General features: G+C 43.2%; 1 protein-coding gene across 1 annotated transcript; it reads right to left on the reverse strand.

The window, feature by feature from the left end:
* Positions 1-14,986: 14,986 nt before the first annotated feature.
* On the reverse strand, positions 14,987-15,954 carry LOC112144875 (the record flags this gene model as incomplete). Its single annotated transcript, XM_024269719.2, is given in 1 exon segment — positions 14,987-15,954. A coding segment is annotated over 1 exon segment (664 nt), but the record flags the coding sequence as incomplete, so codon positions are not given.
* Positions 15,955-16,417: the final 463 nt, after the last annotated feature.

A 16,417-nucleotide genomic window follows, 5' to 3' on the forward strand; every position in this document is an offset into this window, starting at 1 on the left:
TAAAAATAAATTATGACTTTGTTTTAGCATAAAATTTGATGAGTGTTCATTAATAGCTGATATCATTATTAGTTTTGATTTATTGGTTTTATTTATTTAGTTATTTTTAAGATTATGTGGTTCTTTTTTAAGTTCTTAAGACATCACAATTTCTGTTTTATTACCACAGTAGTTAATTTTCTTAACTGTTATTTCTCTGTCAGATAAATAAAACAGGCATATCAAAGGACAGCTCGGGTCCTAAGGAGTTATATCACGGCACTAGCATGTAGCAGTTAGCAGCTGCTGTTTAGCCATCTGTCTGCAGCATGAAGAGCTTAACATTAAACAGAAACAAAAATCTGTCTTTTTCTGTTGAAATGCCTTTAGAGGTTGTTGTTTCTGTTAACTGTGACAGACTGGCGACCTGTCCAGGGTGAACCCCGCCTTCGCCAATCAGTTGCCGGGATAGGCTCCGGCACCCCCGCGACCCCGAAAGGGAAGAAACGGTCTGGAAGATGAATGAATGAATGTTTCTGTTAAGACAAACCAATAGAGACACTTGCTGTCAGTTTAAAGTGTTTTGATGAGCGGTCACGCTGACGACCGCACTAGCACTTGATATGTCTCCTTCAGCGGGGTAGATGGTTTGACAGACATCTCAAGTGTTTCTCCAGTGTTAAGGTTTCCATTGTTAAGGGTTTAAAAAGAGGAAAAGAAAACTATATTACTGTATTAATGATAACAAGTCCCTAGAAAACTGTAACGCTCAAACACAAATTAATTTGGAAAAGGCAGACATCGACTCGTGTCCTCAAAATCCTCTCCTGACATAAATAACATTTCCTCTGGATTAATCCAGCCTCCTTGTCTTTGGGATCCGTTCCGTTCTGGACTTAAACTTAGACTTGGCTTTATTGATCCCTTTGGGACGGCAGCCCTGGGGAAATTAAGTTTTTCAGCAGCTTACAAAAGTATAGAAGTATACATAATAAAAATCTCAATGTACAAAGTATACATTAGAATTACATAGAAACAGGATAATACCACAACAACACACTATTCCATGGATAAATTAGTCCGCTTCTTGTGAAAAACAATTTAAAACTAAAAAAAAAAAAAAAAAAAAGAATAAAGCACTAATGATTGATTTAATGTTTATTTCTTTTGGAAGTGACCATGGTATAAGCAGGACGATGCCCTTGTTGTCAGACAGTTCACTGATAATGGACAATTCGTCTGGCATTATCCCTTACATATTGTAATTGAACACTGTAATAAAATAGAAAATGCAAATGCCTAAAAAGAATGCTAAATTTACTGAACATTTCAACAATCCCCCATCATTTTGATATATAAAGTGATACTTGACACAGACTCTGGGAGATGACGTCACACGGGGTCGTCCTCCTCCATTATTTTGGCAGGAATCGGCCCTGAGGAATTGAATCAGCTGACTGCCGCGGTGAAGGAGGCTAACCATGGTTGAGAATTTTTGCGCATCAGATTGTACTGTGTGTATATATATATATATATATGTATATATATATATATAGGTACCGGAGAAATCCTCAATCATCCCCCCGGAGGATGTCTGTTACCGGTCCATCCATACTCACCAAAAACACTCTGATCATGCTTTGTAAAACATTTAATAAAGAAAATTGGATTATTGCTCAACAAAAAGAGTTTTTATAATTATTATTCAGAACTTGAAGTACTTGAAGCATTAGAAAGCGGATAAAAGGTTCTGGAAATATTTCTCAGCCTTCATACTTTTTCACATTTCTAGCTCAAATTATCTGTTACCATCAAAAGGCATCATGAGGCCGTTCCTAATGTGAGATACATGCCAGGAGAATTAGAGGGAGTATTTAGACCTCAGCCAGGACTTAGTGGGCCAAAAGAAGACTGGACACTCCAGGAGCTCCACATAGCATCATTAGCCTGCAGAGTAAATGGATGCAGGTTAATGCCAATCACACAAGGAGCAGGCAGGGTCAGTAGAGGATTCAGAAGAAGGAGCATGACAGAAGTTTGAAGTTTTATAAGAGTTGGGGTGGGGGGGGTGTACACTACAGGAATCAAAGCGTGTTAAAAAATATATATATACATATATATATATATATATATATATATATATATATATATATATATATATATATATAATGATCCAGAAAGTAGTATTAAAGCAACTGGATCATTGAATCTTTAGACTCTGGATCTTGGGATAAGCTCGGACCACAGATGAACAAACCCCAAAACCAAAATGTTGATGATGGCTGGCCCTTTGCATAGGCGACCTATGCTGCCATCTGGTGGAGGGGGTGCCAAATTGCAGTTTATGCATATTATTTATTTATTTTATGTTAAACAGTTTGAAGCACCATTCATTTAATAGTGCTTATAATGCTCCTTTAAAACTTTAAGGATTAAAAAGGAAGAGGAGGAAACACCGGCTCAAAGCAGAGGTTTGTCTGTTTTACCTATAGAAAATTGCTTGGAAATTCCCTCCCCCCTGCATTTTGGTTGAAAATTTTACTTCCAATCTAGTGTTGTTTTTCCCCCAACACATTTAACAGCTCAAATCCTCCTACTTTCCAATAAATCAGTGGTGCAGTCAGTTAGCATGCTTGATTCCAAACCCAGAGATTGAAATCAAGGGACACCATTTCTTTTTCGTCTAGGGTGCCATGCAGCCTAGACCGTGGAAAGACATCCCTACAGGTGGAGAACAGGGTGGAGGAGGGCCAAAGAAACAGTTTGGAACGCAGCAGGAAGTCATTGAAAAATCACACGTGGATTGTGGGAAGCACGGAGTAACCCCGCCCCCCTCCCTGCCACCAATCTCTCTCTCCCACTATCTTACAGCCCGTCACACCTCCTCCAACCTGAGTGATAGAGTTGTACATACATTTATCAAATATTTGCTCTAAGTGATTTTAACTTCTCTATCTTTATTCTTCCTGTCTTAACAGCTTGACTCGTGTACAGCTCACATATCAACGAACAGGAGCCAAGCCACAGACGGAGGTTATGAGAAGCTGAAATAAAGCAGTAACTTGAAGAACCACCATGAACCTTCATGTACTGGAAGACAGAAATGTATGTCAGGGATAAATATGTAGACTTCATTTGTAGCATTCCACCCTTGGAAACAACTGTGATAACCTGTGTTGATCATTTGGTCACCCAACTTTCATGTGGAGTGCCTCTTTCAAGATAACAGAGTTCCCCTTTCAGCAAGGAGGCCATAAAGTGGGCTGAAACCCCTACCTTCCACTCGGATGTAAGTCATTAAACTGGGCCAGAACCCTGACTATTCTGCATTTGAAACTCTGGCTAACTTCAGCCTGTCATCTTCAAAAGAGTCTTGGTTCCAGCAGGCTGACCCCCTGGAGAGTCTGGAAGCATTCCTGACAGACACTCAGACTCCTTTGTTTGAAACATGTACCCTTCGTAACTTTCTTATGTTTTAAAACACAGGACTTTTGTTCACTGGATCTTACATGTAAAACATCTCTCCACAGCACCAAGAAATGTCCTATTATTACATGTGTGTAATCAAAACCTTTATTCCTAACAGAAGAAGATTCACAACTACTTTGAGGTTAAAATCCATGAATTAATCATTGTGTAACCGTCAAAGCTTGGAGAATTGCTTTTCTGTGTTTATGTGGACTTTGGGGAGCATTTTATGTGCCACATACAGGATTCACACATACATATAGGGTTTTACAAACTTTTTGATAACTTTGTTTGATAGAAACCTCTTTTGTTGTTAATTCAGCATTAAGAAAAAACATCCAGAGACCAGAATAAAGTTACGCCCCTGATATTTGCATAGCCAGAGCTCATTGGGACATGCAAATTATCTCCAATCGTAAAACGCCTCAGATCCCCACGGATTGGGCGATTCTGGCCCTGCCCCTCAGTTTGAAAACCCTCGCACCCAGGCCAGAGCGCCCCTTTTTCCTCCCTTCTCGGCTCCTTCTCAGACCTTCTCAACACCTTCTCTAGGCTTCTCAGACAGGCTCAACAACACGTCTCTAAGCCAACAAGGCTGATAAGCCAGAAGCCAGAACAGGAACAGAACAGAAACATCTAAGTTCTTCCAGTCTTTAGATCCCGTTTTTTTCTCGCGTGCTTTCTTCCTTTTCAACCTTTTTGTCTCCCGTTTATTTCATACCCTGATTCCAACTTTTTTTTACCATTTTTGATGCTTTTATTTTGAAACTGATTTTTAATGCTAGACCATTCGATAAGTTTCATTGTCCGGCCAGCTTTGCGACTTATACTTTTGGTCACAAAATGGAATAGAGAAATCGTTCGACCACCCCAGAAGCTAAGTGACTGAACGGAGCAGAACCGCACGTTCCCTTTCCTTCTACGCCTGGCTGCAGATCTCGCCTCCACGGCCCACCTGAACCAACCGGCTAGGAACGGGATCAACCACCCTTCCTGGCAGAGCAGACCCAGATCTCCAGACCGCTTGGTGAGAAGTCGAACTTCGCTCATACAGTCAACTGCTGGTGGTTAGAATAAAGATTAACTATTTTTCCAAGAGTAACATCTTTGCCCCGTTTTGGATTCCTCCTTCTAAGGATAGCTTATTCTCAGATCAGTAACAAGACCTTTTTATGCACAACACCCACTTAACGCATCCACACATTTAGCATTTTTCACCTCAATATTGTGTGTCTTTTCTTCTCATTTACCTATTTCTAGTTATTAGTTAAACCTATATTCTGTGTTCCACACATGTTCATTGCTTTCCATGCTTTTACGTCCATTATTTCTGCTTGTTTAACCTCATTTTATTCAATAAATATTAAAAAGGACCTCGTTGTTCAGAGATCATTATTTGTCTTCTTTGTGGTGAAGTCCCTTCACAGGGTAAAGACACTTACGCTAAAATTGAGAGACTGATTAATTGATTACTTTATTGATTAGAAGTAGCGGCTAATCATTGATGAGTAATATTTCCTTCATTACAAAGGTGGTGCCCCGAGGATAATTTTATTAAATTTCAGTTTAATAAAATTTATATTTTTCAACAAACTTTGGGATTGAATACTTCATATTCACCCCCTTGAACGCTACACATGTGATTAGGGAACGCCTGATCTATCTATAAAAGGAGGATTTCGATGGAGGGCCTTCAAAGTGGAGTGGAGACTGGTTTCAACATTCTCTGTCTGTTTCTCCTTGCAAGTAAAATCTGATTTCTGACCACTCTCTCTCTTGTCTTTCTTGTCGCAGAGAAATGTTTTGTTTTGTCGCACCGCTAATGTTAGCAGTGCGACAAAAATGGCGATTAATGTCGGAGCTATCCAGATGTACAGTTAAGCTCAGATGAGGAAAACAAAGTGGTAACACTTTATAATAAGATTCCTTAACAAGCTTTCTTAACACATTAATAAGCATTATTAATGTTCTTATAAGGTGTTAGTAAGACATTTATTGACATTTATTGGTGTAATAAGCCTAATAAGGCTTAATAAATTTCTAAGTTAACACATTTACAAGCATTATTAATGTGTTAATATTCAAGATTCAAGAGATTTTATTTGTCGTATGCACAGCTTCCACTGACAACGAAATTATATTCCAGTACAACCCGAACAAGATCAGACATACAACAAGAGGTACACAATACAGTTCAAAGTTGACTGAGGTGCAGCAGTGGTCCGCGCGCCTTTATAAGTGGGGGGTGTAGCTGGTTAACAATATTGTGGGGGGGTCGTTTGGTGACAAAAAAAGTCGCATGTCAACACTGCGTACAATGTGTAGATACAAGAAAAAACTACACCATTAACACAGAAGCACATATGCAGACACAACGCAGTACATGAGGATCAGTCGGTAGGAGGAAGTGGGGGGGGGGGGGGGGTGCCTGTGGTTCAGTCCAAGAGTGCAGCTACGTAGCGCACCCTCCAGACAATGCACAGGAGGGGGTGAGTAGAGGGATGGCCGAGGTCAAGAAGGGATGAGCAGCAAGTATCATCCTTTGCACACAGCGGCTGTTTACACTCTGTAGAAGCGGGTATGTTTTGAGAAACCAAGGACGGCGTCCTCAGCCTCTGAAGGGGGGTCCGATTAGATAACATTCTTTCAGGCACCAGCAGTTGTTTGTTCTGCTAGTTGAGTCCTTGACTGGTCTTGTTTTTGAGGCAGATTTTGATCCAAAATGTGGGCAATTTAGACCAGTCCACCCTCACTTCGGGCAGAAACTCGCTCCAAGTTGGCATTCATCTTTGGCACAAGTTCCAGAATCGCGAGCACCCTGCTCAGGTGGGCAAGACACGCACAGTGCTTTTGATCCGCTTGTGAAAGTTTCTCATTTTGAGTCTCTACTCCCCGAAGGATCTTTCCACAGAGCTCCGACAGATCGCCTCTCTCCGTCTTCTGCTCCCAGACTGCCCGATAAATCAGAAATCCTCCGGTCCCCATTAGGAGGAATCCAATTATCAGAAATCCAAATAGGTACACATCCTCAACATCTTCCACAGACAGCTGGGCCAGACACATCAGCCTCTACTTGCCCCATGGATCGTTGGTGTATCCAGCCGCGTGGGTTCCGTCTGGGCAGGAAGGGTCCGCTTTACCGTTCCTTAGCGTGGAGTAAATTTTGTCGATTGAATTCAGAGACCAGCTGATCAGATCCATTTTCAGAGTGCAAAAGCAGTAGTTGCAGCAGGTTGAAAAGTGCAGGCTCTGGGGTAGACAGGACAAAAGCCTTGGGAGTGAGCTGGTACAGGAGGAGCGAGAGGAAAAGCGTCTGACCTCGGCGAGAGTCAAGCAGAAAAGGATATGATGCTTATTGTTACATTTATTACCAACGTATACGTGGAAAAAAATTTTTGTATAATTATGTTAGAAATATTAATGTGTTAACAAAGCTTGTTAAGGAATCTTATTATAAAGTGTTACCAACAAGGGTAATTATTTCACGGATCTATTTGTCCAGTGGTTACATCAGTATGGAGTGGAGCATGGAGCTTATGGCCCACTCAAGATATTTTCTACATCACAAATATAATTATCTTCAAACAACATTTTTGTCTGCTTCTGGTTCACACCAATTTGAATGAAGAAATTCAAATTTAAGCTGAATTTTCTTTATACATGGTCCTTCATCATCAGAAAAATGCCACATGAACATGTTAGAAACACCCAAAACACCATTTTCCTCAGAGTAAGTGTGTAATGATTGTTTTTCTGTGTCTCTCCCTTTGTACTTAGAACCCAACAAGTGCGGGAACGAAAGTAAAGGGTGAAATTTCAGCCTGCTCATCAGTTACAAACATTGAATATCAGATTAAATCACAGTATTTATATTAGCATACCAATGCTACAAATATAAGTAAAGTCTGTCTTCAGTGTCAGTAAGTTTAGAGCTAGTCATAGTCACATACTTTTTTCTTTCTTCTTGTTTCTGATTTCACTAAATTAAACAAGTTGTTGTTTTAGACAGGACTTGGGGGAGGATGAAGCAGTTGGAGAGATGGCAAACATTGACATCTGGTGGGTGGAGGAGGAAATGCAGGGAAAAACTGAAGTAAGAAATCCAGGCAGGACAGGAGGAGGAAAAAAAGTGCAGTTGAAAGTTTTTATTTTTCAAGATGGCCAAAATATCTCTTGTATATTTATGTAAAGAGACGTGTTAAAATGGGCTGCAATGAGGCGCAGTGGTTAGCGCCCTTGTCTCTCAGCAAGAAGGTCCCAGTTCAAATCCCAGCCGGGACCCCTCTGTGTGAAGGTTGCATGTTCTCTACATGCATGCATGGGTTTTCTCATCCTATGGGTTGATTGATTTTTCTCAATTGTTCTTAGGTGTGACTGCAGGGGTGTGATTATGTGGTCCTGACGACATGTCCAGGGTGTATTCTGCCTATGCCCAACAGAAGCCAGATTAAGCTCTGGCAATTCTGCGACCCCGTAAGGGACACACCAAGTAAAAAAAAAAAATTGATGGATGAACATATTAGAAATGCATGTAAAGATTTATTTTCGATGCGGAAAGTTTTGCACTAAAAATATCCACAATCGTTGGCGGTTTATCTTTGGACTGATGACGTGTTTCATGCGGCACAAACTCAGACCATAGATGAATGAACCAAGATGCTGATGGTGGTGCCAGAGCATCATTCTAGGTGGAGAACAGGCTGGAGGAGGCCCACAGACACTGCCCAGAATGCAGAGACTCAACCATCCACAAATTTAAAGATGAAAATATGATTGTTATTGGCTGATTAGAAAAGGGGGGTATTTAACTATAGGTTTGAGTACAATGGATCTCCCTATTTGAAATTGGGCTAAAGTTTGTTGACATGTGCAGATGTAATGCACAGGTACAAACCCTTAAGAAACAAAAAATATTGTGATATACCAAAATTTTGTTACGTTAACATGGCGCTGTAATGGCGACATGCAGAGAAGCGTCCCAAGTAAAGGCTCTTAACTACGAACTTTGGTGACTGTCCGAGTGACGTGAATGAACGCTTGTGTGTGATACTGAACACATTCTGAAACCTACCACCGCTACTGTATGGAATAGAGAAGAAAGCTCACTCATCCACGATGAGGAAGTGGTGGCTGTATGTGCTGCTTTTGATCTGGCTAATCCTTGGGCCCCTGCTCGTGCTAAAAGAAAGGGGAAACACTCTGCACTACAGCCGGGAGGACTTGCTACTCTTGCGGGATGTGGATTATCCTACACCGACGGATCTTCAGTTTTTTACCTCGATCCTCCGTAAACAACGCAGAACCCGCAGCGAGACGAGGAGCTTCACCTGTTGGAGGAAGCGAGGGAAAAGGGGCGGGCGCGGCAGAGACTGAAGAGGCTCTCAGGTACTGCAAAAAGCCCACCGCTCCCCTCTATTCTGCTCGCCAATGTCCGGTCTCTCCGCAACAAACTGGACGAGCTTCATGTCAATGTCTCGTGCCAGTGGGTTATAAACATGCCGGTCTGATCTGTGTCACGGAGACCTGGCTGGACAGTGCCATCATGGACACACAGCTCTCGCTCAGCGGCTTCGGGACCCCCATTCGCCTGGACTGAGACCCTGGAAGCAGCCAGAAGAAGCTTGGAGCTCGGGGTCTGCGTCTATGTCAATCATGCCTGGAGCAGAACTGCCACTGTCACGGAGTCGGGTTGCACACCTGACGTGGAGTTTCTTGCGCTGTCCTTTAGGCCAAAATATCTGCCGAGGGAGTTCGGACGATTTGCGCTTGTTCTTGTATATATCCTCCCATCTGGCAACACCACGCGCGCGTCTGAAACCATTGCTTCATGCGTGCAGCGGCTCGAGAGCACGTCTCCTGACTCCCCTGTGCTTGCCCTCGGGGACTTCAATGGCTGCAGACTAAATAAGACTCTCCCTACTTATCATCAATACGTGGCATGCACCACCAGGGGGGACAGAACCATCGATCTTTGTTATGGCAACGTAAAGGATGCATACAGAGCTTATAAAAAGCCTCCTCTTAGTACTGCCGAACACAATGTGATCCACCTTGTTCCATCCTACCGTACCAAACTACAAAGAGAAGGAGTTGTCAAAAAGCAGGTTAAACTGTGGGACCAGAGTTCCCAGGAAAATCTCCAGGCATGCTTTGACTGCACACTGTGGAATGTGCTCACAGAGGACAGTGGCTTGGAGGAGGCCACTGATGTAGTAACATCATACATCACCTTCTGTGAAAACATGCTAATCCCCACAAAAACTGTGAAAGTGTTTTCAAACAATAAGCCATGGATAACCAAATCACTCAAATCTACATTGAATGAAAAGAAAATAGCATTTAACTCAGGTAACCAAGTTGAAGGGAAACTCATCCAAAACAGACTAAATAAAGAAATTAAGTCTGCCCAAAGGACATATAAAGATAAGGTGGAGAGGCTTTTTAGGATGGGTAAAGCCAAGGATGCATGGCGAGGAGTCAAAACGCTGGCTGGTTTACCCTCATCCACCACATCATCTGGACTTCCTGCTGAGGTGTGCACTCGGATGGCAGAGGATCTTAATGACTTTTATTGCAGGTTTGATCAACAAAACTACTCTCAGGAGAGGGAGGAGCTTTCTGCAGAGCTCACATCCATGATCCAGACCTCTGCTAATCTGCAGCTGCTGCCTGCAGACGTGGAGCTCACCCTGAGACGGACAAAACCCAGCAAGGCCCCTGGCCCGGATCAGATCTGTGGGCGCCTGCTGAAGGTCTGTAGCAGTCAGCTGGCTGATGTCCTCTGTGCACTCTTCAACCGGTCGTTGGCTGAACACACCATCCCCTCCATCTGGAAGTCCTCCATCATATGCCCGGTGGCAAAGAAGAGCAACCCCACCACCAACAACGACTACCGACCTGTAGCCCTGACGTCGCTGGTCATGAAGAGCTTTGAGAGGCTCGTCATGGCCCAGCTGCAGGCAGATGTTGGGGTGAACTCCGACCCACTGCAGTTTGCATACCGGCCGCACAGGGGTGTGGATGATGCAATACTGACCCTGTTGCATGGAACCATCTCCCACTTGGAGAAGCCTAAGTCCCATGTTAGTTTGGTTTTTGTGGACTTTTCAAGCGCATTTAACACTGTGCTACCACATCTCATGGGACGTAAACTGCTGCAGATGAATGTCAACCCCCACTTAATTCTCTGAGTTCTATCATTCCTCACAATGAGGGACCAGAGGGTCAGAATCAACGGTCATCTCAGTACTAATAGGACTATGTCCACCGGCTCCCCCCAAGGCTCTGTGATCTCACCACTTCTCTTCACTCTGTACACAAACGACTGCAGGAGCACTACCCCCGGTATAACATACATCAAGTACTCTGATGACACAGTAATCATGGACACCACCAACACCGTGGGACTGCTGCAGAACGAACTGGACACTTTCTCACTATGGTGCAGGAACAACTGTTTGGACTTAAACATAACAAAAACCAAAGAAATTGTCATTCTCTTCCATCATGGTTCTTCTGTCTCTCCCACACTCATTGTTAATAATAAAGCAATAGAGAAGGTCCACTCATACAAATATCTCTGCACCATAATCGATGACAAACTCACTTTTCAACTCAACACTGAAAACATTTTCTCCAAATGTCAGCAACGTCTCTTTTTTCTCCGTAAACTTCGCAAATTACAGGTCCATCAATCAATTCTTGCAGTTTTTTACCAATGTTTTATCCAATCACATTTAACATCACAGCCTGGTTTGGTTCACTCAGTCTCACGCATCCTAATACCCTCAATAAAATCGTCAAATTAGCAGTAAAATTATTGGGCTGCAGCAGGAGTCACTCTCCTCCATTTACAATAACAGAGTCCTTAGGAAAGGAACACAGATCTCCACTGAAATCTCACATACTCTTCATACACACTACAGTCTCCTACCTTCAGGTCGCAGGTTCAGGTCCATTCTATTCAAAACCACAGAGCCACAACCAGCTTCGTTCCCACTTCAATTCCATCCATCCATTTTCTTGACCGCTTCCTCCCTTACGGGGTCGCGGGGGTGCCGGAGCCTATCCCGGCCACTGATGGGCGAAGGCGGGGTACACCCTGGACAGGTCGCCAGTCTGTCTCAGGGCCTCAATCACACACCCATTCACTCTCACATTCACACCTAGGGGCAATTTTGAGTCACCAATTAACCTATGAAGCATGTTTGTGGACGGTGGGAGGAAGCCGGAGTCCCCGGTGAAAACCCACGCATGCACGGGGAGAACTCGCAAACTCCACACAGAAAGGTCTCAGCCGGCCTTCTCGCTGTGAGGCAAGAGCGCTAACCACTGCGCCACCGTGCAGCCCCCCACTTCAATTCGCCTGCTAAATAGTTGATGAAATTCGTTTGTAACTGATTGTTGGTTTATAGTTTTTAGTGTTTTTACTGATTTTACTGGTTGACATTTATTTATATTTGTATGCTGATGAATGTGTTTTAGCAAAGTTCTGCATGTCTGGACCTGTGCTTGTGCTGATGTTTGGTCTGCAAATGAAGTTCCTAACGGATAAATAAAGTTAATTGAATTGAATTGAATTGAAAATGTATTATGCAATACATCAATTGGCAATCCATCAATTCTATATTGTAAAATATAACTGACTCCTGAATATTTTCAGTTGACCAAGGATTTCTTTGGTCAAGTTCAGCCCTCCACTGCACTAAAGAGCAATTCTCCTGTTTTTCCACTGAGGAAGTGCCGTTTTTGTTAAATTAACACAGTTATAATTGTATAACATGACTCTTGTCTTTTATGAATCTTCTCATGTATGCATTTGTGTTCATGTTTACACTGTAAAACTTTTCTTTGTAAATTTGCAGTATTTTACAGGCAGCAGTTTTGGCAGTAAAATAAAGTTATTTTTAAATTGCAGTTAAGTGTAAAAATATTCAGACTAAGGAACTGTAAATTATTTGAGAGCATCTTACAGTGTTATATGGATGGGGATCTTGTTTGGCAACCACAGGATTTCATTTCTGCTCTTTGCAGATGATGTTGTTCTCTTGGTTTCATCAAACCAGGACCTCCAGCATGTATTGGAGCGGTTTGCAGCTGAGTGTGAAGCGCCTGGGATGAGGGTCAGTACCATTAAGTCTGAGGCCATGGTTCTCGACCGGAGAAAGGTAGTTTGTCCACTCTGGGTGGGTGGAGTACTCCTGCCTCAGGTGGAGGAGTGTAAATATCTTGGGGTCTAGTTCACGAGTGAGGGAAGATTGGAGAGTGATATCTGTATTTTATTTGTTTTATTTTGTATACTGTATTCTACCTGTGTTTTATAATTGTATGTGTAGTGTCTATCTCTTAAACTCTGTTTTATTTATTTTAACATCAACCTGCCAAGGGACTCCAGATGGAAATTAGCCTGAGGCTATAATCTGGCATATTTACATTTGTTTTAATGTTCATTTATATGCATTGTCCCTTTCTCAATGAAAGTTATATAGATCGAAAGGCCATTATGCGGTCGCTGCACCAGTTCGTTGTGGTGAAAAGAGAGCTGTGCCAGAAAGCAAAGCATTTTATCGGTCAATCTTCGTTCCAGTTCTCACCTACAGTCATGAACTCTGGGTCATGACCGAAAGAACAAGATCCCGACTACAAGCGGCTGAAATGAGTTTCCTCCGGAGGGTGGCTGGGCGCTCCCTTAAAGATAGGGTGAGGAGCTCGGTCACATGGAGAGGGCTCGGAGTAGAGCCGCTTCTCCTCCACATCGAGAGGAGCCAGTGAGTCGGGCATTTGGTCCAGATGCCTCCTGGATGCCTCCCCGTAGAGGTGTTCCGGGCATGTCCCACTGGGCGGAGGCCCCGGGGAAGACCCAGGACACACTGGAGGGACTATGTCTCTCTGCTGGTCTGGGAACGAATTGGGGTCCCCCCAGAGGAGCTGGAGGACGTGGCCGGGGAGAAGGAAGTCTGGGGATCTTTGCTTAGACTGCTGCCCCCGCGACCCGGTCCGGATGAGCGGAAGAAGATGGATGGGTGGATGGATGGACAGATGGATGAATGGAAATTTCACCCTTCTTTGCGAGGGTAAATCGCTTTGCACTGAGAAGCACTTTTCTTCACTTGAATGCGCTCAGAACCACAGAAGTTTACATTTAAATAATCCATCCATCCATTTTCCTGACCGCTTTTTCCCTTTCGGGGTCGCGGGGGTGCCGGAGCCTATCCCGGCTGCTGATGGGCGAAGGCAGGGTACACCCTGGACAGGTCTCCAGTCTGTCTCAGGGCCTCAATCACACACACATTCACTCTCACATTCACACCTAGGGCCAATTTAGAGTCACCAATTAACCTATGAAGCATGTTTTTGGACAGTGGGAGGAAGCCGGAGTCCCCGGTGAAAACCCACGCATGTACGGGGAGAACATGCAAACTCCACACAGAAAGGTCCCAGCCGGGAGTCGAACCGGGGCCTTCTTGCTGTGAGGCAAGAGCGCTAACCACTGCGCCACCGTGCAGCCCACATTTAAATAATGAATTTTTTTTTTTATATACCATACTGTTGTTATGTATATTTGAGTGCTGGAAGCTCCACGCTAAAGCTAGAGGAACTGCAATTATTGTTGATGTCATCGAATGAAAGTGATATCCTAACTGACCCTTTTTTAAGATGACGTCAGACAAAATGGCGTCTGGGGCGCCTGACTGCTGGTTTACGGATTTAGAAACCGCAAAACTGACTGTAGAAATCAAATAATTCATGTCAATGAGTCCATGCAATATAGTCCCTTTTCACTGTGACGTCACACATCGCCGGCGTTCGCATTTAGAACAGTAAAGCTGACAGCTGAACGCTGTTTGACACAATTTTACATAAATAATAAAAGATAACCTTACCAATTTCAACAGAAAAATGTACAATATTTATTTTAGGAATATCCCGCCGAACTGCATTTTTATTTCCTGTCTTAGATCGTTCACAAATCTAAATAGAAATTTGAATAATTTTTCAATATTTGAGGTTCGATTGAAAATATCAACCTTTCATTTTAGCAGATATTATTCTAATGGGGGGGCCTGCTCGGTGGCGCAGTGGTTAGCGCCCTTGCCTCACATCGAGAAGGCCCCGGTTCAAATCCCGGCTGGGGGATCTGGGACCTTTCTGTGTGGAGTTTGCATGTTCTCCCCGTGCATGCGTGGGTTTTCACCGGGGACTCCGGCTTCCTCCCACTGTCCAAAAACATGCTTCATAGGTTAATTGGTAACTCTAACTTGCCCCTAGGTATGAATGTGACAGTGAATGTGTGTGTGATTGAGGCCCTGAGACAGACTGGCGACCTGTCCACCTTCGCCCATCAGCTCCGGCACCCCCGCGACCCCGAAAGGGAAAAAGCGGTCAGGAAGATGGATGGATGAATTATTCTAAAAGTTTCTATTTTGCTGATGTTATTCACATGTGTTTCAAGTAGATTCAAAGATTCAAGATTCAAAGGGTTTATTGTCATATGTACAGTAAAGAAACTGGTTTCCCTGTACAATGAAATTCTTACTTTGCAGCTCACTCTGAATGCCATAAAGATAAAAAAAATATAAAGTTTTTTGGATATTTACAGGATGACTGAACTCAAGGTATATATACGAAATAAACAAACTATGCATATGTAAGTCACTAAGATATTTACAAATCAGTTGTGCAATTTACAGCGGTTATTGTGCAAAGGAGGCTGACAGAACTGGATAGTGGGGTACATGTGCAGTTATTAAGGTGCATTAATAATGCTGAATAGTCCAGTAATGATATATATATGATAAATAATCCAGATGTGCAAAGGTGCAGTCTGCTGTTGCAGACTCCTGTCAGCTGTTTAGGAGTCTGATGGCAGAGGGAAAGAAAGAGTTCCTGAGTCTGCTGGTCCTGCATTTCACACTCCTGTACCTCCGGCCCGAGGGAAGGAGAGTGAACAGACCTCGTTGGGGGTGGGTGGGGTCTCCGATGATGGAAGCAGCTCTCCTCAGGACCCTGCGCTTGTAGATGCTCTGCAGTGAGGGCAGAGGAGTCCTGGTGATCTTGGACGCAGCCTTCACCACTCTCTGCAGGCGTTTGCGGTCCGTGACGGTAGAGCTGCCGTACCACACTGTTATGCAGCTGGTTAGGATGGACTCAACAACGCAGCTGTAGAAGTTGCTGAGGATCTTTGATGACATGCCGAACTTCCTCAGTCTCCTCAGGAAGTACAGCCGCTGATGAGCCTTCTTCACCAGCTGCGTGGTGTTTAGTGTCCAGGTGAGGTCCTGGCTGAGGTGGACCCCAAGATATTTGAAGCTGCTCACCCTCTCCACTTCCAGACCCCGGATGAACAGCGGCTGATGAGGGCTCCTCTCTCTCCTCATGTCCACTATCATTTCCTTGGTCTTGTCTGTGTTGAGGGTGAGGTTGTTGTCCTCACACCAAGTCACCAGAGAGGCCACCTCTCTCCTGTAGGCTGCCTCGTCCCCGCCAGTGATGCGTCCTATCACTGCGTACATGTTCATTAGGCATTTTGGGGTAGACAATGAGCTCTAAACCCCGCCCCAATGAAAAATTAGGCTCAGCTCAGTAGTGAAAACTCGAAAACCCGAATTGAAACTGTAAAACCGAGGCCTGTAAGTGACGATTAAAAAAGCAAAAGAAAATTCAAAACAGCAGCTTTTACTAATGGATAGTTTCTTTTTCAATCAGTAGTTTTTACATTTATATTTTTCTATATTTTTTCATTTGTAAGTTTTCACATTTTTTTTTTCAAATTCATTTCAATTTTTCAGGGTTTTCTTTGCAATTTTTTTTCACATTTTCCTTTTTTTCACGTTTTCCTTTTTTTCAAATTTTCAAAACGTTTTTTGTTTTCAAATTTTTACTTTTTTGTCAAATTTACAATGTCTTGTTTTCAAATTTTACATTTTTTTCAGTTTTCAAATTCTCATTTTTTTAAGTTACAATGTCTATT

The sequence above is a fragment of the Oryzias melastigma genome, linkage group LG5 (genome assembly GCF_002922805.2).
Source record: "Oryzias melastigma strain HK-1 linkage group LG5, ASM292280v2, whole genome shotgun sequence".
In the NCBI taxonomy this organism is placed as follows: domain Eukaryota; kingdom Metazoa; phylum Chordata; class Actinopteri; order Beloniformes; family Adrianichthyidae; genus Oryzias; species Oryzias melastigma.